Source organism: Dermochelys coriacea, chromosome 24 (genome assembly GCF_009764565.3).
Source record: "Dermochelys coriacea isolate rDerCor1 chromosome 24, rDerCor1.pri.v4, whole genome shotgun sequence".
Classification (NCBI taxonomy): domain Eukaryota; kingdom Metazoa; phylum Chordata; order Testudines; family Dermochelyidae; genus Dermochelys; species Dermochelys coriacea.
Window position 1 is genome coordinate 15748941 of NC_050091.1, and position 23541 is coordinate 15772481.

General features: G+C 53.8%; 1 protein-coding gene and 1 pseudogene across 1 annotated transcript; both read right to left on the reverse strand.

Annotated features, from left to right (window-relative positions):
- Nucleotides 1-1497: 1497 nt before the first annotated feature.
- LOC119847882 lies at nucleotides 1498-13213 on the reverse strand (annotated as a pseudogene).
- A 2862-nt stretch (nucleotides 13214-16075) lies between these two features.
- Nucleotides 16076-22477, reverse strand: LOC119847881 (membrane-spanning 4-domains subfamily A member 4A-like). Its single transcript, XM_038383071.2, has 7 exons — nucleotides 22332-22477; nucleotides 21478-21661; nucleotides 20279-20395; nucleotides 19500-19556; nucleotides 18155-18310; nucleotides 16916-17035; nucleotides 16076-16506 (listed from the first exon to the last, which is right to left on the reverse strand). Exons 2-7 carry the CDS (start codon nucleotides 21601-21603, stop codon nucleotides 16411-16413), a joined length of 672 nt encoding a protein of 223 aa, XP_038238999.1. The 5' UTR covers nucleotides 21604-21661; nucleotides 22332-22477; the 3' UTR covers nucleotides 16076-16410.
- Nucleotides 22478-23541: the final 1064 nt, after the last annotated feature.

Here is a 23541-nt window from a genome sequence, read left to right on the forward strand (position 1 = left end):
ATTCACATACACAATTCATATAAACACACACAATTCATACAAATGCACAGTTCCCACACAGGGTTCATATTAACAAACACAAGTCACAGAACACACACACAGTTCCCACACAGGGTTCATATTAACACACACACAAGTCACATAACACACACACAGTTCCCACACAGGGTTCATATTAACACACACACAGGTCACACTTGCACACAGTTCGTATAAACACAAAATCCCTATAAACACAGGCACAATTCAGACAAACTAGGGCTGCCAACAGTCCCGTATTACAAGGGACGTCCCTTATTTAACTAGAAAATTGCCTTTTATCCCATATTTCAACAGCAGGGGCCAGTACTCACGGGGGCATCTCTCCTTCCCCTCCCGCCCCGGCCCTTCAGTGCAGCCCCAGGGCACACGGCCCCATCCACTGGCCCTGCCAGTCAGCGCCTGCGTGGGGAAAGCGGAAAGGCCACGCTCGGGGGCTGGAGTCAGTGGGGGCCCTGTCCAGCAGGAGCCCCTGCCCGCTTCGGCACTGCTCGGGAAAATCAGATAGGGCCATGCTCAAGGGGCAGGGGCAGGAAGGGGCCTGGGGTCATGCTCAAGGGCCTGGGGCACAGTCTGTGGAGCAAACTGGGGGTCCTCTGATAAAGGGGTGCTCAGGATGCAGCCCCTCAAAAGGACCCTTTTTTTTATTTCAACTTTCTGAGGCATTTTAGTAGGGATGGGGACATCCAAACTGTTCTAAAATCCACATGCATGGTCCAAGGACCTAGAAAATTGGCACACCAATTCAGGGCCTGGGGAGGCAGTTTGTGGTGTAAATTCAGTATTGTTTGATAAAGGGGTTCCTGAGATAGGGCTCCCCAAAATGACCCATTTTTAAAGTTTCAGGTCTCTTCTGATCATGCTATTTTGCAGATAGGAATTTCCAAGCTGTTCTAAAATCCACATGCAGCTGCAGATTGGCTTGAAAATTGGCACACCAATTCAGGGCCTACACTGAAGGGTGTGGGGATCTGGGAGGGGAGTGGGGAAGAATCATAGTGGATTAGAGCAGGAGGGCTGGGAACCAGGACTCCTTGATTCTACCCTAAGCTCTGGGAGGGGAGTGGGATCTAGTGCTCAGTGTGGGAAGCTAGGAGTCAGGACTCCTGGATTTTATCCCAGCTCTCGGAGGGGAGTGGGGTCTGGTAGGTTAGAGCAGCAGGGACTGGGAGCCAGGGTTCTATGCCAGCTATGGTAATTTCTCTCTCTTTCTGTTGCATGTTCTGTCTCTCTCCGACAGACCCCCACCAAAGCTGCTTTCACAGTCACTCCTGCCATCCTCCCTGTCCCCACCTCCTCAGGCTCCAGGCACCTCATCCTGGGCCCCAGCACACACTATCCCTGTTAGTGGGGGGCAGCAGGGACAGTCCAGATTAAACCCCCCAACAACCTGGGGCGGGGGCTTAGGATCAGGGGATCCCACTGAACATAGGAGCAAAGGAAATGAGGGCTGGATGATTAGAGAAAAAGGTTTTATTGCAGGCAGCCTGGACATGTTATAGAGTGGTGGGACCTGGGGCTGAGATCCCATGCACAGGGGTAGGATGGAAAGGGCATTGAGACCGGCAGATCGACTGTGTGATGCTGTAGGGACATGTCTCTCTCCATGGTCAGCGTGATCAGTGCATGCGGGTCAGCAGGCTCAGTGTCAGGAGCGAGGCGCTATGACTGGTTCCCACTCTGCTGCTTTGGTCTCCAGCAAGGCACAGGTAGGCACAGTATGTAGGGAGCTGGTGATCCAGGCAGTGGCTGCCCTAGTTAACAGCTCATGGGGTGGCGAGGTCCTTGTAAGGGAGAGGAGTGCAGGGAACAGCATCAGTGTGGGTGTTGGTGGCAGTAGTTGGATCACCTGGAGGCACCATGTTCTGGTAAATGACCACAGACTGGAGGAAAAGGTAAGAACAACCTATCAGGACAAAACTCAAGCGCACCTCTCAGCCCAGCAACACCCCAGTGATGTGCTCCCAGTATAGAACCCTGGAGTCCCAGGTCTCCCCTCCCCCCCCACACTTTAACCCACTAGACCCCCCTTCCCTCCACCGTCCCTGTCATTAATACAGGCCCCGTGGTGACGCATCATTACCACTTCGCTGTAGCTGTTCCGGCAGACGGTTTTGCACCCAAAGGCCGCAGTGGAGATGGAGACACACAATTCCAGGAAGGTGAACAGGAACAGAACCATGATGCAGGCCCTGGTTACTTTATGCCAACGGGAAACTGTTGAATTCCCTACAGGACAAAGGCCCCATGTCCCATTCCCTCAACCTCACCCCGCAAGCCAGCCAGTCCCCGCCCTGGGCTGGATCAGAGCCAGCGCCCTTGGAGGGGAAAGGCCCCGTGCCCCATCCCCCTCCCCATGCCAGCCAGTCCCCACCCTGGGCTGGATCAGAGCCAGCACCGCTTGGAGGGGAAAGGCCCTGTGCCCCATTCCCTGCCAGCTGGTTAAGGCAGTCCCTAGGGTTGGCCATGGGAGGCAGGTTGGTCCCCGTGGGAGCAGGGGGATGGATGCACTGACAGCCCTGCCCCTCGTGTGGTAATCCCAAGTACTCACGTAAGGGATGCAATTCTCTGGGTACCAGTCACACCTGGACGGATGCCTGGATTCCGTCAGGCTGAGCAGCTGCAGGGTCATGGCACATCCAGCCAGCACCGAGCTGACGATGTTCGTTCCCAGGCTGCCTTTCCCCTGGCCGGGAGATGGGGGTGGGGAGAGGGGTGCACTGAGAGCCCAGGGGGACACACACGGACAACAGGGCACAAAGCCAAGCCCCTCTCGCGGAAGGCCCCCCCCCACACCCTGGCTGCGGGGAGAGCCCACATGATGGCATCCCATTCTTGTGATCATAATGTTCACTCCCACTGCTGTAGCAGGAATATTTAGGGGCTAAATCGCAACATTGGGTTGAGGTACGGTTCAAATAATTCCAACCACTGTGGAAAGAATGAGTGATTGTGGGTATAAGAGAGAGAGAGATAGAGGGGGTGTAGGGAGAGAGAGACAGAGATTAGATGTGGGAGGCACCTCAAGAGGTCATCAAGTCCAGCTCTCTACACTCAGGCAGGACCAAATAACCCTAGATCATCCCTGACAACAAATGCTTGTCCACCCTGTTCTTGAGCACCTCCAATGACGGTGATTTCACAACCTCCCTGAGAAGCCTGTTCCAGACCTGACCTCCTCTTTGCTGTTATCAGGCCCCTCCTCCAACTTCCTTTCACCACTACACATGCCCACTTTTTTCACCTTTCCTCAGACGTTGGATTTTCTAAACCTTTTGTCATTTTTGTTGCTTTCCTCCGGCCTCTCTCCAATTTGTCCACATCTTTCCTAAAGTGTGGTGCCCAGAATTGGACAAAATATGCCAGCTGAGGCCTCCCCAGTGCCAAGTAGCATGGACAGTTACCTCCCATCCCTTACATACAACCATCCTGTTAATACCCCATGATGATATTAGCCTTTTTCTCACCTGCATCACACCCTTGATGCATATTCAGTTTATGATCCACTATAACCCCAGCTTTTTTTCAGCAGTACAACCCCCTAGCCAGTTATTCCCCGTTTTGTAGCTGTGCATTTGATTTTTCCTTCCTAAGCAAAAGTACTTTGCACTTTTTGAATTCAGACCAATTCTCCAGTTTGTCAAGGCCTTTTTGAATTCTAATCCTGTCACCCCAAAAGCTTGCAACCCCTCCCAGGTTGGTGTCATCTGCATGTTTCATAAGTGTACTTTCCACTCCATCGTCCACGTCATTAAAGAACATATTGAATAGTACTGGCCCCAGGAAGAACAACTGTGGGATCCGACTTGATACACTCTCCCAGCTTCCCAGCAAACCATTTGTAACTACTCTTTCGACCAGCTGTGCATCCACCTTATAGAAATTTCATCAAAACTTAATTTCCCTCATTTGCTCATGAGCTTGTCCTGACGGACTGTGTCAAAAGCCTTAGTAATATCACATCTACTGCTTCCCCCCCATCCACTAGGCGAGTAACCCTGTCCAAGAAAGAAATTAGGTTGGTTTGGCATGATTAGTTTTTGATAAATCTATGCTGGCTGTTCCTTGTAACCCTATTATCCTCCAGGTGCTCACAAACTGATTATTTAATTTGTTCCAGTATCTTTCCAGGTATTGAAGTCAGGCTGACTGGTCTATACTTCCCCAGGTCCTCCTTGTCCCCCCCCCCCTTGTTAAAGATGGGTGCTCTGTTTGCCCTTTTCTAATCCTCTGAGACCTGACCCGTCCTCCAAGATAATTCCTAACAGTTGCAAGATTGATTCAGCTGGTTCCTTAAGTATCCTGGGATGAATATAATCAGGTTCTAATGACTTGAATACATCCAATTTATCTGAATATTTTTTAACCTGTTCTTTCCCTATTTTGGCTTGTGTTCCTTCTCCCTGGTTGTCAATATTAATTGTGTTGAGCATCTGGTCACCATTAACCTTTTTTAGGGAAAATTGAAGAAAAGTAGATATTAAACTAGGAATGCCAAACGATTTACAAAAATAATTGCGAGATTAAAATAATAGTCGTGATTAATCGCAGTTTTAATCGCACTGTTAAACAATAATAGAATATTGATTTAAATGTATTATAAACATTTTGGGATTTTTTCTACATCTTCAAATATATTGATTTCAATTACAACACAGAATACAAAGTGTACAGTGCTTACTTTATATTCTTATTTTTGATTACAGATATTGCACTGTAAAAAAAAATAAAAATGGTATTTTTCAATTCACCTCCTACAAGTACTGTTGTGCACTCTTTTTATTGTGAAAGTGCAATTTACAATTGTAGAATTATTATTTTTTCTTTTACATAACTGCACTCAGAACCAAAACAATGTAAAACTTTAGAGCCTAAAAGTCGACACATGAAGGGGCATACGAATGTTTAGCGCATCTGGCACATAAATACCTTGCAACGCCGCCTACAACAGTGCCATGCGAATGCCTGTTCTCACTTTCAGGTGACATTGTAAATAAGAAGTGGGCAGCATTATCTCCCATAAATGTAAACAAATTTGTTTGTCTGAGCGATTGGCTGAACAAGAAGAAGGACTGAGTGGATTTATAGGCTCTAAAGTTTTACACTGTTTTGTTTTGGAGTGCAGTTATGTAAAAAAAAAAATTCAACATTTGTAAGTTGCACTTTCACAATAAAGAGATTGCAGTACAGTATTTGTAGTAGGTGAATTGAAAAATACTTTTTCTTTTGTTTATCTTTTTTTACAGTGCAAGATCTGTAATCAAAAATAAGAACATAAGGTGAGCACTGTACACTTTGTATTCTGTGTTGTAATTGAAATCAATATATTTGAAGATGTAGAAAAACATCCACAAATATTTATAATAAATTTAAATTGATATTCTATTATTGTTTAACAGTGCTATTGAAACTGTAATTAATTGCAACTATTTTTTCATCATGTTTATTTGTTTTGCATTAATTGCATGCATTAACTGCAATGGACAGCCCTATATTAAACACCTCAGCTTTCTTGATGTCATGAGTTATTAGCTCTCCTTCCCTGCTAAGTAGTGGACCTACACTTGCTGCCATCTTTCTCTTGCTCTTAATGTATTTATAGAACCTCTTCTTGTTGCCTTTTATGTTCCTTGCCAGGTGTAACTCATTTTGTTCCTTAATCTGTCTGATTTAGTCCCTTCAAGCTTCTGCTCTTGTAGATAGATAGTGTGACAGGGTCAGGCCATTTGGCTACAGGAGAGTGATAGAAGGTGGATATAATTAGCCCCGGATTAAGCAGATCCCTTTTTCCCTGAGTAAATGGGCTGTTCCAGAACAATCAGGAAGTTGCTGGAACCAATTAAGGCAGGCTAATTAGGACACCTGGTTTTAAAAAGGAACTCACTTCAGTTTGTGGCGTGTGTGCAAGGAGCTGGGAGCAAGAGGCGTGCAAAAAGCTGAGAGTGAGATGGCATACTGCTGGAGGACTGAGGAGTACAAGTGTTATCAGACATCAGGAGGAAGGTCCTGTGATGTGGACAAAGAAGGTGTTGGGAGGAGGCCATGGGGAAGTAGCCCAGGGAGTTGTAGCTGTCATGCAGCTGTTACAGGAGACACTATAGATCGCTGAAATCCACAGGGCTCTGGTCTGGAACCTGGAGTAGAGGGCGGGCCCAGGTTCCTCCCATCCCCCCCAATTCCCTATTTGATATAAGAGGAGTTGATCTGGACTGTGGGTCCCACCAGAGGGGAAGGTCTCTGGCATATCCCCCGACCCATTAGGTGGGCCAGCAGAGACAGCGGGGATGGGTCTCCTCCTTTTACCCATGCTGGCCAGTGATGAGGTTAGCTGAGTGAATGACAGGTTTGTGCCACTAACAAAAGGAGCCCAAGTGAGGATAGCCGTGAACCCCTGAGGTGAGCAAACCTGCCAGAAAGCGCAGAACCCACCAAGGCAGAGGAGGAACTTTGTCACGATAGATAGATAGATAAATAGATAGGTAGATAGGTAGGTAGATAGATAGAAGGGGGTATGTGGAGACAGATAGATAGATAGATAGGAAACTGAGGCATCAATTCGTACCAGTGGTATCTTGAGATTCTTTGCAGCCGCCACTGAGAGGGACCCCGAGATGATGTACTGTGTGGGGGAGAGAGAAAGGGTTAGAAGGAGGCCTGTGCCTGTGTCTAGGGTTAACGGAGCACAGCAGGGGTGGATAGGTGCTGTGGATGCTGGGAAATTCTAGACTAGGGTGTGTTTGGGAGAGGTAGTCCAGCAGGAGTCAGGATGAAGACTGGTGGTCACAGGCAAGCCAATGTCTGTGCTGATCCACTCACAGCCTGACCCTGCACGTCTGTATATTTCTCTCCTGAGCCCTGGCGAGCTGCCTGGTGGGATTAGAGCCCCATGTATCCTATTGTAGGGTCTGCTGCTAGTGCCACCTAGAGGTAATGTTGCCCGACATCCTTATAAGACCCTCCTTTCAGGTGGTGATAACTTTGCCAAGCATTAACTATTAGGGCTGAAATTTCCCATTCACAGTCTGCTGCAGGCTCGATTTTGGGGATAAATTTCAGTCCAAATCGTTCAGCCATTGCTGAGGATGATGCTGGGGAAAGTATGTTGTTTTGCCCATGGTAAGAATAATTCTTGCAACCGTTTCATTGAGAAGCTGTAGGGCCTGCTTGCTTTGGAGGAGGGCCTGGAAATGTGGCGGGGGAGGAGGTCACCCTGGGGACGGGGATGTGCCTTTTGCTGTTCCATAAAAAGTCCATTCAAATTTGGCCAAATTATAAGCATTTGAAAAATTTCTGTTTGCACATGCTTCGTAGAGATGTGTTAGAATGTGGCAGCTAGATTCTCCAAAGGATCTGTCTGCACTGAGCATGCTCCAATCCTTCCCTGCTCCTACGTGTGACCCCGATGGCAGAGGGTGGGGTGGGGTGGAGACTTACCAGCAACCCGCTCCATAGCGGGACGTGCACACTCCATGCCAATATTCACAAATAGGAGTTGACCATAACCATCACCATCCCGACAGCAACCTGCACAGCTCCAACTAGGATCTGGGTGATTTACCAGGAAGTGAAGCCAAGAATTTCATCACTGCACTCTGAGCTCACTATGAGTTGCTTTCCCCTTGGTGTTCCTAACAGGTCCCTCTCTCTTGGGTATTTATCTGGTGCCCATCATCCAGAGCCATCCCTTGGGTATGGCGAATCAGGGCCACTGCTCCGGCCCCCACACCAGAACCTCTCCCTTCCCCTACCATCTCCTGCCCGCCAGTGGGCCCTGCCAATCAGTGCCTACTGCCTGCCATGGATCAGATGTTTTTTGCAGCATCAGGAGGCGCTGGGAGGGAAGGGAGAGGAGTGAGAGCACAGCATGCTCGTGGGAGGGGCGGAACTGGGCAGGGTAGGAGCAGAGGCGGGGTGAGGCCTTAGAGGAAGGGGTGGAGTTGGGGTGCAGTCAGATAAGAAACTTGGCACATATAGCCCAGGCCCACACCCCTCTAGGGACGGCCCTGCCATCACCATAGCTTCTGATAGTCTTAGTCTAATGCACAGATCCTCCCCTCCCCCACACCCTGAGAGGCACAAATGTGCTGTTATCCCTATTGTACAGGTAGAGCAACTGAGGCACATAGGAAGATTAAGGGAGTTGCCCAAGGGGAACACTAGGAGTTTCTGGTAGGGAAGGAGTAAGTAGGCCCATTGATCTGATCTGACACAGGAGGGAGAGTTGGGAAGGGTACTGGGCTGGCTGGGGCCATGGGTCTGATCCAGGGTGGCAGGGAGGCGATGTGATACAGGCCTAAGGGCCCATGGGTCTGATCTGGGTCATCAGGGAGGGGACAGGTTACCAGGCTAGATGGTCGCAAGGGTCTGATCCAGGCCATCAGGGAGGCAAATCTAATGTTTCTATGGTTTATCACCACAAAAATTTGGGAATTATAATCCCAGTAGAAGCCACAGTCCCTGTGAACCATCCCATGGCTCCCACCAGGGAAGTCAGACATGCTGAAATACAGAAAGGCTCGATGCAGGTTGGCCTGGGGGGTTCTGGGCTTGGAAAGCAATGGTCAGGGGGACACACCAGCACTGCCTGCTGTCCCAGCTCCCCATGGTCTGGCAGGTACAGGAGGAATAGGTGCCCACTGTCAGGGGATTATGCTAGCCCTAGCTGGCTGCATTCTCTGCAAGAACGATGCTGCATGTCTGGGGTAACCAGGTCAGGCTCCTCCCTGGCACGACGCCCACGTCCGGGCAAACATGGGGGCAGCAAGAGGACAGGCCTGGGTCACGTAAACACCCACCCAGTTTACCCTAAGAGCTGGAGGGAATCGTCTTCTGGAATTCCATCCCCTGGCATCCTTTGGCCAATGGGACACCACCTTCAAACCACGACATCATCAGAACAAGCTCTCATTGGCTGATTGTCCCAGGTGGGTGGGGAAGCCACCCCAATGCAGTTAACCTTTTTTAGTCCACAGGATACTCACCCCCAGGGCCAGCAGCTCCCCCTTGTAGAACTTCTCAAGGGGCTGCGGTTTGGCTGAGATGGCAGCGCTGGCCGTGTGGGGCTGGGTGATGAAGCTGTTGATGATGGTGATGGGGCTGGCTGAGCTAGCTGTCATGGTGGTGGCCATAACAGAACCCTGCTGAGATAACAGCTAGTCTTTCTTTGTGCTGGCAGGACATTGGGGAGGTAAAAGACACCCCCCTCCCAGGATAACAAACAACCTCCGCACCCAGCTCATCTGGGTCACCCCTTGCCCTATCTGGGGGAGATACAGATCAGGGTTTTCCTTGTGATGCCCAATCACCCCCATGTTAATATCACCCTCATTCACCCCTTTAATATCGCCATCACTTTCACCCACAGCAGGGAGCGCTACTGAACCAAATGTGGCTCCCACAGTCTGTGCCCCTGGAACCTGGCCCTTCCCTCCATGTGGCAGTGGAACGATGGGATAGTTGTTCCTTTGGCTGACACCGATATTCCATTTCTAAAACCAATTTCCCACCTCTCACCCAGTATCCTACTACTGACAACAAGATCCCACCGCTAACACCAGTTTCTCACCATTCATACCAGTATCCCACCACTGACACCAGTATTAACACCAGTATCCCACTGACACCTGTATTAACACCAAAAAGAAAAGGAGTACTTGTGGCACCTTAGAGACTAACAAATTTATTTGAGCATAAGCTTTCGTGAGCTATAGCATCCAATGAAGTGAGCTGTAGCTCAGATAAATTTGTTAGTCTCTAACGTGCCACAAGTACTCTTTTTCTTTTTGTGAATACAGACTAACACGGCTGCTACTCTGAAACCTGTATTAACACCAGTATCCCACCTTTCACACCACTGACGCCAGTGTCCCACATGTCAGATCTGTTTCACAGCTCTCACACCAGTATCCCACAGCTAACCCCAGTATCCCACAACTAACACCAATATCTGATGACAGACCCCAGTATGCCATCTTTCACAATAATTTCCTACCTCTCACAGCAGTATCTCACATCGAATACCAATATCCCACCGCTAATACCAATATCCCATGCCTGACGCCAGTTTCCCATCACTCACACCACTTTCCCACCTCTCACACCAATATCTCACCTTGATTACCAGTATCCCACGGTTCACACCAGTTTCCCACCACTCACACCAGCATCACAGCAGACTTTCCGAGCTGTACAAACCAGCTTCTCAGTGAACAAAAATTCAGTGAGGCACAGTCTGGGAAGAGTCTCAATCTAATCAAAGTGTGGGAAAAATTCAAGGTCTTCTTTTTGTGAGGGAATGGGGTGATGATCCATTTATAACACTCCACCTCCGCCCAGGTCATGTTATCATCACCCTAGCTCTACCCCTCCACATCGGCATCGCTTCAGTGAGCAGCAGGGGATGCTGTGGACTCGGGGATGTCTCCCAACTTCCCCCGTGGCCCAGGTTGGGTTCCACTGGAAACCTCCATGGTAGTGAAGAACCCGCGGGCCTGGATATAGAGAGGGTGTAAGAGGCAGGGCTGAGGTTGATTCTGGCTGGGCATGGAGTTTTGTGCCATTTTTCTCGCCTGGTAAAGAGCAGAGCCCCGGCTGAGGGATCCCATGAACTGAGCGAAGATGAGCTAAAACAGAGCCAGAGAGATGCCATGACTAGCAGCCTCACCTGGAGCTGGAGTGGGCAGGAATTAGCCCCCCCCCCCAGTAGGCTGTGCTGCAGGAGGCTCAGTAGGGGGCCCCAGTGGAGATGGCTATGACAGGAAGGGGAGCTGGTCTAGAAAGGGGAGAGGACCTGGGAGTCAGGAGAGATGCACAGACTAGGGCTGATACAGGATGTGGGGGGGTATCCCCCAAAACACTGTGGTTATACCCAGAGCCCCAGCCCCAGTAAGGAGCCCAGATTCTGAGCCATTGAGCTTCCACAATGGACTAAGATATGTGTGTGTATGTGTGAGTGTGACTGTTTGTATGTGCACGTAACTCTCTATGTGTCTGACTGTCTGATGGGACTGTCCTTGTGTGCATGTGACTCTGTGTGTCTGACTGTGTGTGCATGGGACTGTCAGTTTGTCTGTGTGTGCATGTGACCCTCTGTGCGTCTTACTGTGTGGGACTGTCCATGTGTCCATGTTGCATCTCTATGGTTGCCAGCTTGATGCGTCTGTAAGTGTGCTTCAGTGGGTGGGTGTGAGAGAGATTGTGTGTTTCTGTTGTGTGTGTCTGTCTCTGAGTATGTGTGTGTGTGTGTGTGTGAACGTGTGTATATTGAGTGTGGTGGGAATGTGACTGTGTGTTTGTGACCATTGTTGTTGTGAGTCTCTGAGTGTGTGTGTATGTGTGTGTTATGAGCTGGGTGAAACCTCTCTATAATTTGGATTAAAACCTTAGTCAGGTTGACAGGTGTGAACTCACCCTCCCATTAACATAGCTGTAAACATAATCCCCAATAAAGACAAAAGGTGTGTGTGACACACACACACAGAGTTTTGGGGCTGGGTATTGTTTTGGGCAGGGCTGTGTGTGAGAACACCGAGACACTGAGCTCACACACAAGCATTGTGTCTAAGCTACAGCACTCTCGTGCAGACCCTTGTCGGTGGTGGGGGTTTCCAGCACTGTACTGAATCCATCTCTGTAAAATGTGGTAGCTGGGTCGACAGGAAAATCCTAACATGGGCCTGGCCGCATCCACACTGGGGTGATTTGGGTGCAGAGACACGGGGCTTTGTACTCTGCTTGCTAATAAACAAAACTGCGTCAAAGCCGATCCCTGGCTAGCCCCGATTTCTGCCTCCAGCTCAGACATCCCCCGAGCCCCCTACTTTGACTAGCCACTGAGGTCAGAAGGGGCAACGTCTGTGTCTGTTTATGGGATATTTGCGTGCATGTGTGTATGTGTATCCGTGTGTGTGCTGTGTCCCTCCTGCCCCTGAACTCTCAGCTCCATCTGACCCTGCCACTAACCAACAGCCCCCACCCCAGCAACCCGCCACGCCCCCTGGAGAGACCCAGCCAGGGCAAATCCCCTTCCCCAATCCCCACCCTGCCTCCGGCTCACCCTCCATCTGGCTCTGCAGCTGGCTCTTACTCTGGCAGGAAAGAGCTGAGCTTGGACCCCATGCTGTAAACAAGGGGCCCTTTTTGGGACGCTCCAGAACCAATCGCCGCCCTGATTGGCACCAAAGTACATGTAAGGCAAGCCTGGGGCTGGACAGTGTCCCAGTTCCCCTGCGCCCCTTTGCCTGGTGCACAAATGGCTCCTGTCAGCAGGCAATACGCTGCTTACCAGCAGGACCTCTGGAGACTAACCATTTCTTCCCCCTGCCCAAAGTAAGGATAAGCAGCGGAGGGCTGGAGGCACCAAGCTACGGTTGCGCTTCTAGACAGAGCTGACGGGTGGTTTTCCAGAGGGATGTTTTGCTGTTGGAAAATGCAGATTTCTCAGCCCCCAAACTTCCCGTGGGAACGCGCCGGCTGCAAAGCAAAAAGGTGACAAAGCAGGGCCCAGATGACAGTCCTTAAATAGGCCCAGGACTGTTCTAACACGGCCGGGGGTCAGCTGTTCTCTTTGCCCAGCGAAGATAGGACGAGAAGCCGTGGTTAATCCACAGCAGGTGAGACTGAGGGTGGATATTAGGACCAACTTGCTAACTCTAAGGGGAGCTGAGTACTGGAACAGGTTAGCAAGGGAATCTGCCCCATGGCAGGGCCTCTGTGTGCCCCTCCCCCATGTACCAGATCCCCTCATTTTTTCCCCATGCCAATGGCTCTATATGTCCCTGTGACGAAGCAGGACTGTTCTTAGTGTTTCCTCTGAATATTGTGGGTGTGCTCAGTTTCCCCTCTGCAGTTCTTAAGTATCTAGGGGGTGGGATAAGGGTGTATGATCGTTGCAGAGCCCTAGAGGGCAGGTGGGTGTAAGGGCTCTGGACACAGAGCATGGCCAACACCCTGTTTCCAGGCACCTGATGGCCTGGGCCCTTCCCCCCTGCAAGGTGAGAGCTAAAGGGCTGGAGAGAGTTTTACTTTGGGGCTGGCTGGGGACATGGAGTGAAGTGCACACGTGGTTGTCTGGCTCACTGCCCCCCAGAATGGACTCAGCTGAGGGGTCCTGTTCTCTGCACCTACAAGCTCTGTTTTAGACCATGTTCCTGTCAGCTAATAAACCTCTGTTTTACTGGCTGGCTGACAGTCACGTCTGACTGCAGAATTGGGGTTCAGGACCCTCTGGCTTCCCCAGGACCCCGCCTGGGCGGACTCGCTGTGGGAAGCGCACGGAGGGGCAGAAGATGCTGAATGCTCCGAGGTCAGACCCAGGAAGGTGGAAGCTGTGTGTCCTGGAGACAGTCTGCTCCCAGAAAGGAGACTTCCCCAAAGTCCTGACTGGCTTCGTGGGGAGCAGTTCGAGAGCATTGCCCAGGGACTCTGTGACAGTCCCTCACCATTTTTCCCTTCTATTTTTCTAGTGCCCCCTAAATCAACAGTATTTTGTCCATCAGTGCCTGGTCCCTTCCCTGACAGTTTGGCACTGATCAGATGCAGCATTCAAACACTATCCTGTAACACCCACACAGACGGACAAGACATACCACTGAGCGGCGTGTCGGGCCTCACTTCACCAGGCCTACTGACGATGGGAAGGGACCCAGGTGCTGTGGGGATGGGGGCCAGAGAAGCCCCTGTGTTAGGTTGGGGTCCTGCACAGACACACAGCCAGTGGCCACCCCAGGACTCACAGAGGCCAGAGGCAGGTCTGGGGGCAACCCCCAGCTCTCCTAGACCCTATCCCTCACTGGGGGCAGCAACAGGGGTCCCGGCTGTCAGCCCAGCAGCGAGGCTCCAGCTCTCAGCCTGACCAGGCTCCAGCTGTCAGTCCCGGTGGCAGGGCTCCGTCTGTGAGCCCCATGCAGGGCTGACAGCCAACAGGCAATGTAAGTAATAGTGTCTACATAGCCACTGCATCACCCTAACTACACCCACCTAAGCGCTACACCTCTCGCAGAGGTGGCATTATTGGGTCGGTGCAACAGGCAACTTCACATCAGCGGAAGCCCTGTTGCAGTGTAGACATGAATGGAGTTAGGGTGACGTAAGCTGCCGTACGTCGACCTAACTCTGTCATGTAGCCCAGCTCTCAGATACTATCTGATCCACTCTCTCTGCACTGGTTGAGGGAGGAGCTGATTAGACTCTCTTGAGGGTTGTTGATTTGTTCAGTGATCATAAAAGTGTAGGACTGGAAGGGACCTCCATGCGCCCTCTGGTCCAGTCCCCTGCACTCAAGGCAGGACTGTAACAGCCAGACTAGGCCTGACGGGTGTTTGTCTAATTTGCTCTTTAAAACCTCCAATGATTCCACAGCCTCCCTAGGCAATTTGTTCCAGGGCTTAACCACCCGGACAGTTAGGACGTTTTTCCTGATGCCCAACCTAAACTGCCCTTGCTGCAATTTAAGCCCATTGTGTCTTATCCTGTCCTCAGAGGTGAATGAGGCTGCGTCGCCCAATGCCCGGCTCCCCCACTGCTCTGGAGGGGCCTGCACAGCACAAGCTGTTCTCAGCCTGCGGCAGGAAGCATCTGGGCCTGCAGCCTGGCCAGGGGAGGAAGAGGAACTAAAAAGGGTGGGGGATGTGGAAAACCAAGGAACTGGTCGTAGGGTGTGGAGACAGACAAGGATCTGGCCCCTGAAGAGTTAATATTGAGCAATGATTTAGCAATGACTCCCTCTGCCAGTTACTCTGATGATGGAGGAGGGGCACCATGCTGCAGGGAGTGGGGCAGGGGGCTCAGCAGGGGACACCGTGCTGCAGGGAGTGGGGTGCTGCGGGGGGCTCAGCACGGCTCCAGGGTCACAGTTACTGGCAGAGGGAGTCATTGCTAAATCATTGCTCAATATTAACCCTTCAGGGCCTGCCCCACCCCAGGGCTAGTTCCTTGGCTCCCCCCATTCCCCACTCTCGTTAGTTCCTCTTCCTCCCCGGGCCGGGCTCCAGTCCCAGACACTTCCTGCCCCAGGAAGAGAACAGCTTGTTCTGAACAGTCACCTCCAGGGGCAGCCGGATTTGGGGGGAGGGGAAGATTTTCCCTGCAATTAACTTCTAGCTCCTTGCCTCCTGCTCTAACCATTCCGCCTCACTCCACTCCTGGAGCTGGAAGAGAACCCAGGAGTCCTAGCTCCCTTGCTCTAACCACTAGACCCGCCCCCCCCCTTTTGCAGAAGAGTGTCACCATAATCCCCACCCCGTCCTCTGATCCCTCTAACTCCTGTCCCCTACCACCCAGCCCCCTCCCCATAACCACCTCCACTCAAATCTCCGCTGCCTCCTCACCCTTCCACCCCCTAATGTTCACTCCCTTCTCCACCAGCCTTTGAGCCCTTCCCAATTTGTCAATAACATGCTCCTTTAACTTCCACCACACTGGGGAGCTCAGCCCGGCTGGCTGCCCGCCTGGTCGCGCTGGCTCCGCCGGCTCCACATCATTCCTTTGGCACGTGCCCGGTAGCCATGCCCCCATCCCCAGCGCCATGCTCTCAGGTGAACCCCATGCTCAGCGTTACTCCCTCGAGGGGCAAGTTGGTGCCATGTGCTAGCTGGGGTAAATGGTGAGCGACTGAGCCCACTCGGGGCAGGAGCTGACCCCTGGCTTGACCCCTGTCTGTGTGCAAAGAGAATGCAGAGAATCTGTTAACCTTAAGAAAAACTGTTTTCTTGGGGGAGGGGTGCATCGTGGGAACTCCTCGCTCAAATTGCCCCCGATTTAGAGCTCTAAACCTACCCTGTAGCCCCAAGAGGAACACCAGCTCTCAAGGCAATCCAAGTTCCCACATGCACGCTGCACGCTGCCTTTATCTTAGCGCTGAGGGTCTGTGCCATGCACTGAGTTCACCTGTTCTCAGCTTGTTGCCTTTATCTCAGCGAGTTCACCTGTTCTCAGGTGCCCACCCCAGGTCCAGCATTTTGGCAACGCCTACAATACCAGGGCCATGCCTTCGCCAAGTCAGGGGATCCTGATGAATAAGAGAGGCAGAAACTGGGGCTGGTCGTTCGTATGAAACACATTTATTGGGTGTGGGAAGATCGGGGTGAATGCGCAGCAGAGAGGAATTAGATCCTTTCGGCAGGGGAGAAGAAAGAAAGAAAGAAAGAAAGAAAGAAACTGTAATTTGCCACGCTGTAGCCTCGCACCGTCCCTTTAAATCCCGCAGCAGGAAGCTGTCACACCATTAGTGTAGATGGCACCATCAGGAGTGAGTCCCAGTTGTCACCATCCACAATGCTGGCCCAGATACTGCGCTGCCCCCTGGGGGCCATTGCAGGGCCGGCAGCAGCTCGGAGTGGTTGGGGTCGGTCAGCAGGTGGCGTGGGGCACGGCTCAAGGGGTCTGGGTGTCCTGGTAAGGCGGCGGGACTTTGGGGGGGTCACTGGTGGGGGCAGCTGGAGGCCCCATGTTCTGATAAATCACCACAGACTGGAGAGAGAGACAGGAGGAAAGCATGAGGGGCAGCCCAGCGCCAGCCACTCCCCTGCCCCCCACATTCCCCTATACTCCCTACTCCTCCTTCCTGCCCCCCACATTCCCATGCAGCCCTATCGGGCAGTGCACAGACACAAACTGTTCATGGAATAACTCCCCTAGGGAAGTACGGGGGCTGGGCGGGGGGGAGGTTCCTACAACTGTCAACTGACTTAAACAGAAGATGGGTTGGACAAATGTTTCACACACCCAGGGCTAGAACCCAGGAGTCCTCACCCATGGCTTTAACCTCTAGACTCCACTCCCTTCTCTGAGCTTGGGATAGAACCCAGGCGTCCTGCCTCCCACCCCCCGCCCCCAGCTCTAACCCTAGACCCCGGTCCCCTCGCACAACGGCTGTCACCGTATCGCTGTAGCTGTCCCGGCAGAGTGTTTTGCACCCGAAGGCGGCACTGGAGATGGAGACACAGAACTCCAGGCTGGTGAAGACCAGGAGAATTATGATCACCCCGAATATGGTATCCTGGCCAGGGGAGATCCACGAGGGACTGACTGAGAATACACACAGCGCCCCCTGCTGAGCCCCCGCTCCCCGCACCACGGCGCCCCCTGCTGAGACCCCGCTCCCCGCACCACGGCGCCCCCTGCTGAGACCCCGCACCATGGCGCCCCCTGCTGAGCCCCCGCTCCCCGCACCACGGCGCCCCCTGCTGAGCCCCCCGCTCCCCGCACCACGGCGCCCCCTGCTGAGCCTCCCGCTCCCCGCACCTCGGCGCCCCCTGCTGAGACCCCGCACCACGGCGCCCCCTGCTGAGCCTCCCGCTCCCCGCACCAGGGCGCCCCCTGCTGAGACCCCGCACCTCGGCACCCCCTGCTGAGACCCCGCTCCCCGCACCACGGCGCCCCCTGCTGAGCCTCCCGCTCCTCGAACCACAGCGCCCCCTGCTGAGCCCCCCGCTCCCCGCACCAGGGCGCCCCCTGCTGAGCCTCCCGCTCCTCGAACCACAGCGCCCCCTGCTGAGCCCCCGCTCCCCGCACCACGGCGCCCCCTGCTGAGCCTCCCGCTCCCCGCACCTCGGCGCCCCCTGCTGAGACCCCGCACCACGGCGCCCCCTGCTGAGACCCCGCTCCCCGCACCACGGCGCCCCCTGCTGAGCCTCCCGCTCCCCGCACCTCGGCGCCCCCTGCTGAGACCCCGCACCACGGCGCCCCCTGCTGAGCCCCCCGCTCCCCGCACCACGGCGCCCCCTGCTGAGCCTCCCGCTCCCCGCACCTCGGCGCCCCCTGCTGAGACCCCGCACCACGGCGCCCCCTGCTGAGCCTCCCGCTCCCCGCACCAGGGCGCCCCCTGCTGAGACCCCGCACCTCGGCACCCCCTGCTGAGACCCCGCTCCCCGCACCACGGCGCCCCCTGCTGAGCCCCCCGCTCCCCGCACCATGGCGCCCCCTGCTGAGCCCCCGCTCCCCGCACCACGGCGCCCCCTGCTGAGACCCCGCTCCCCGCACCACGGCGCCCCCTGCTGAGCCTCCCTCTCCTCGAACCACAGCGCCCCCTGCTGAGCCTCCCGGGTCACAGATAGCACCAGTGCCCCTAGCTTCGTGGGGGCAGAGCTGGGCAGGCCCAGGGGGCATCCGGACTCACCGTGGGCACTTGGGAGGTCGGCGCGCAGGACTTGGACTCCTCGATCCTGTAGCAGGTTACTCCCGGGTAGTAGAAGATAAACGAGAAGGAACAGATGATGATCCCCACTCCGGCCACTGTGGCGCTGAGGGTGTTCATAGCCAGCATGCCCTTCACCTGGGGAGGAGGCGTCAGAGACGTGGGGCTAGGAGGCCCAACTATGTTGTCCACACACCCCACACCTCCCATCCCTGCCTCTCCCCAGCCACCTTCCTGCCCTTGAATCCTCCTGCACCCTCCAGACGCCCTCAGCCTGTGCCCAACCTCCACGGTACAGCATGTCGGTGGAGATTTTAATGTCTAGCGAGACAAGGCTGGTGGGGTCCCAGCTTCTGCTGGGGAAATCAGAGAATCTCAGGGTTGGAGGGACCTCAGGAGGTATCTAGTCCAACCCCCTGCTCAAAGCAGGACCAATCCCCAACTAAATCATCCCAGCCAGGGCTTTGTCAAGCCTGACCTTAAAAACCTCTAAGGAAGGAGATTCCACCACCTGCCTAGCGAACCCATTCCAGTGTTTCACCACCGTCCTAGTGAAATAGTGTTTCCTAATATCCAACCTAAACCTCTCCCACTGCAACTTGAGACCATTACTGCTTGTTCTGTCATCTGGTACCAGTGAGAATAGCCGAATAGAATAGAATCCATCCTCTGTGGAACCCCCTTCCGGTAGCTGAAGGCTGCTATCAAATCCCCCCTCACTCTTCTCTTCTGCAGACTAAACAAGCCCAGTTCCCTCAGCCTCTCCTCATAACCAAGCCAGCCTGCTCTCCAGAGCTCTTCTTCTGATCCTTGTTAAAATCTTCAGCCCGAAACAGGCGGCTTTCAGCCATTCATGGTAGTTTTCAGTGGCAACGTTTTGGGCTTTGGGGCAATTTGGAGTAGACATTTTTCATTTTCCCTGCACTTTTTAGCAGCTTCCAGCTACAAATTTGCTCTTTTGGGGGCAACTTGTGGCAGCCAATTGTCCATTTTCAGCTGTTTGGGGTGGTCTGCCGTTTTCGTCTGAAAATAATGGGGGGATTTTTTGGTGGCTGTTTTAGGCTGAGATTTTTCAATTTTGGGCAATTTCCCCCTGGAAATTCTTCCTTTCATGACTGTTTTGGGGTAAAATGTTTCAATTCTTAGCCATTTGGGTAGTTTGGGGATGGGAATTTTCAGTGTTGGGAAAAAAGTCAAAAGTTTCCACTGGAATTTTTGGTGAATTCCCCCCCCCCCAATTTTTCATGTTTCATTTAACTTTCCCGGGAGGGACCCCAATATATTCCAACTGGCTCAAAAAACAGGGGACAGAAACCTTGTTTCTTACCAGTGAGATCTTGGGGTTCTTGGCAGCCTCCACACAAATGAACCCCGAAAGGATGTACTGGAGGGAAAGCAGAGATGGGTGAAAGCTGCTGCCCATTCTTCACCCAACAGGTGAGATCATCCCAGTGCCCCCCACTCGCTTGATGCCTCAGTTTCCCCTCCATGCATTAGGTATATTGGCATTCCCTCCCTCACAGGCAGGGTGAGGATCAATACACCGGGGGAGGTGGGGAGTCGCACATTTCTCAAGCTCATTACATATCTCAGAGGCTCCCTCCCCACCATGCCAAGGGCCTTATGTGTCCCCCACTTCCCCTCCCTTCCATGCCAGGGGGTTCTGGATCCCCCCATTCTTCCCTTTTCCCCCATGCCAGAGGCTCTGTATGCCCTACAGAGACTCAGTTGAAGATGTGGGAGGGGTCCAGGTGCTGCGGGGATTGGGGCCAAAGAAGCGCCTGTGATAGGCTGGGGCTCTGCACAGACACATAGCCAGTGGCCACCCCAAGGACTCACAGAGGGGACATGCGAACCCGCCCAGCAGGCCAGCGGCAGATCAGGGGGCAACCCCCAACTCTTCTAGCCCCATGGCCAGTGCCCCAGTCGCCACTCTGCCACCCCTGGCAGTACCAGCTGGGCTTCCAAAGACCATTGGCCATGCTCCTGGAAGCCGGGTTCAGGGCACAGCGCTGGCTGGCTAAACCGCCCTGTGGTGAGGATTCCGAGACAACGTCCTCCTTGTTTGCACACACACACCCCGAAGCCCCCACCATTAGGACTTACCAGGATCCCAGTCCAAAAGGGGGTCCCCACCATTATCATCACTAGGTGGTGGTCATTCGCCAGGGTCAGGATGATGCCAAAAGCGACCTGCACAATGCCCGTGAGTATCTGTGTGATCTGCAGAGACACCATGGGGCATAACATGTTACTGGCCAGGAGCTGCATTCTGGGGAACTTACTACATGGTTACTCAGTCCCTACTACATGGTTACTCCATCCCTATCACACAGTGACACAGTCTCTATTACACAGAGTCTCTGTATTTTGGTTAGTCATTCATGAGAGGATAAAGCCTCTAGACGGATCCTCAGGAGACTTGTGTTCTATTCCCAACTCTGCCACTGGCCTTACCCTCCCTGTGGCTCAGTTTCCGCATGATACCTCATTTGTAAAGTACTTTGAGATCAACTGGTGACAAGGGCTGCTAAGAGCTAGGGATGATAATTATATGGCTACTTAGTTCTTACATCTACTTAGGCCAAGATTTCCAAAGGTATTTAGGCACCTGAATGCAGGTGGGTGTCTCTTAGGCTTGACAAAAGTGCCAGAGCTAGGAAGTTAACTCCCATTGACTTTCCATGAGCTGCAGGCACCTAGCCTATGTAAGTCTTGGTAAGTCCCACTTGCGCCTCTCTACCTATCTAATCAACTTAGATATGTATCTACTTTTGTTTTCGTCTATATTTCCCATCACCTTAGTTTGGAAGTAATGGATTAAAATAATGTAATTGCATCATGCTCCCAAGTGGAACATTCCTAATAAAAACAGCTGGGAATTAGGACTCCTGGCTTCTATTTCCAGCTCTCGTAGGGAAGGAGGGTGCTCAGAGGGTCAGGTCTTGCGCATCCTGACCCTGACTCGCTGTAAGTCTCCAGTCAGGCACCCATCTAGCTCTGTGCCTCAGTTTCCCTCTCTGTATTACAGAGATAATCATCCCCAACCACATTTCTAAGGCACTTTGGGATCCTCAGTGCCACAGCACTATACCAAGGCCACACATGACAGCCTGTGGTCAAGGATAGGACCCCCTGCACCTAAAAGCCTGAGTGTCTTCTGTCCAAGCTAATCAGGCAACTACACCCAGCAAGGGCAGCAGCCGCCTCCTGTTAATGGCCCAGTCAGCAGAAGGAGTGGGAAAGGCTCATTGTGTCCCCCTGGGTCCCCTTCGCAGGCCAGTCTCCAGCTATGCTGGACTCACGCCCAGAGCCAGTGGCTCCCCCTGGTAGAACTTCCGCAGGGGCCGTGGTGGGGCAGAGGAGGCTGACAAGTGGGGCTGGGGTATGATCTGCGTCAGCAGGACGACTCCGGAGGGCCCTTCCTCCATGAGGGCAGCAGGTGCCTATTCCCGGTCTGTGCAGTGCTGACAGGAGCTGTCACAGCAACTAAAAGAGGGAGAGGAAAAGAGAGAGAAGGAGGGGAAAAGAACGAAGAGTCTCACATTTAGGATGAGAACAACTGGGATTCAGGATTCCTGGGTTTTCTCCCTGGCTCTGGGAGGGGAGGGGAGTCTAGTGGTTAGAGAAAGGAGGGTTGGGAGCCAGGACTCCTGGGTTCTCTCTATGGCTCTGGGCGGGGAGTTGGGGCTAGTGGATAGAGAAGGGAGGGTTGAAAGCCAGGACTCCTGGGTTCTCTCTATGACTCTGGCAGGGGAGTAGGGTCTAGTGATTAGAAAAGGGAGGGTTGGGAGCCAGGACTCCTGGGTTCTCCCTATGGCTCTGGGAGGGGAGTGGGGGCTAGTGATTAGAGAAGGGAGGGTTGGAAGCCAGGACTCCTGGGTTCTCTCTATGGCTCTGGGAGAGGAGTAGGGTCTAGGGGTGGGGTTTGCACAGAGCCAGTTTTTCACAGGAAACCTTTCCCCTCCCATCTCTGCCTCCCCGCTTGCTAGCGGATCTCTCCCAGGCCTGTGGTGGGAGGACATCAGACATGGTGCCCCTCCCAGCCTCCATCTGCCCCAGCCCCAAGGCTCGCAGCCCCCCAGCTGCTCTGTGGCTGATGCACCCCAGAGAGCGCCCCCCGCTGCCCAGCGCCCCTGCTGTACTCGGCTATACTTGCCCTGGGCTCCTAGCACCCCCGGCCGCTCCTGCGGGCCCCCACAGCTCGGGCTGTCTTCCTGGGCAGGAAGTGGCTGGGCCTGGCGCCCAGCCAGGGAGGGAGAGGAAGCGGGAGAGACCCATGGGCGGGGGGGGGGGGAGCCAGTGGCCTCTGGCACTAGGATGGGGCAGGGGCGGATTTGGCCCTGGTACCTCCAGACCAGCCTGGCAGAAACACCCAGCCCAGCAGCAGGCTGGGCACAAGCTGGTGCCACGGGTGAGCGACCGAGAGGAACTGTCTGGACGCTGCCTCAAGCCTGCAGCCAGGTGGTTTGACGGCAGGTCATGACTCGGGGATCAGCCGAAAGGGGCCGGGCTTGGGGGGCCAGGCCACCGAGCTCCCGGTGCGGCTCTGCCCTTTGGGCCACGTCAGGTGCGGAGGTTTCCCAGACATGCGGGGCTGGAGGGGACCTCAAGAGGGCCTCAGGGCCAGCGCCCAGGGCCAAGTCAGAGCCGAGGGACCCCCGAGCGGCCCTGACAGGGTGTGTCCAGCCCGGTTTTAAAACCCTCCAGCGACACGGTTCCCTGGATAACCTGTTCGGAGTGTCCCGGCTGTTCTTTCGGCAGCCGCTAAGTGTCTTCCGGGTGCTGACAAACAACAGTTGCGTTTGTGGGACCACGCCCCCGAGGGAGCTGCATCCCGGTGCCAGGTGAGCCGTCCTCGTGTGCCGTTATGTGCAGCTGTTCCCCGGCTGTCCCGCCCCGAGGCGGCTGCATCCCAGCGCTGGGAAAGCTGTCCTCATGCGGCTGTTCCCCATCTGCCCTACCCCAGATGTGACTGCATCTCAGTGCTCTGCATACACAATCCCAGGGATATGGGTCTGAGATGATTTGTGCAGAGGAGTCCATTTCCGTTGCAGGAGTGATGGTGTGAGTGAAAGCCCTATGATATTAACCCTCTACTTTCCAGTCCCTGACCCTGAACAACAGCCCCTACCTCTGGAGTGGAGCAGCTGGGGAACAGCCACACATAACACCACAAGGGGACAGCTCACCCAGTGCTGAGATGCAGCCACCTGTAGCTCATTATCTGAGCACAGTTCAGGACCTGAGCAACCAGCACAGAGCTGGCCCCACCCAGGGGGAAATTCCTGCCCTTGGTTGTTTTCATTCACTAAAGCCCATGGCAGCCAACTCTCTGAGCCCCTTGAACCGGCCTGAGCTCAGCAAAG

Coding starts and splice junctions, on each gene's coding strand:
- LOC119847881 (XM_038383071.2), bottom strand. CDS start 21,603: ATGGAGGAAGGGCCCTCCGGAGTCGTCCTGCTGACGCAGATCATACCC. Junction 20,396..21,477: donor GGGAGCCACTGGCTCTGGGC/GTGAGTCCAGCA, acceptor GTGTCTCTGCAG/ATCACACAGATACTCACGGG. Junction 17,036..18,154: donor CGACCTCCCAAGTGCCCACG/GTGAGTCCGGAT, acceptor TCCCCTGGCCAG/GATACCATATTCGGGGTGAT.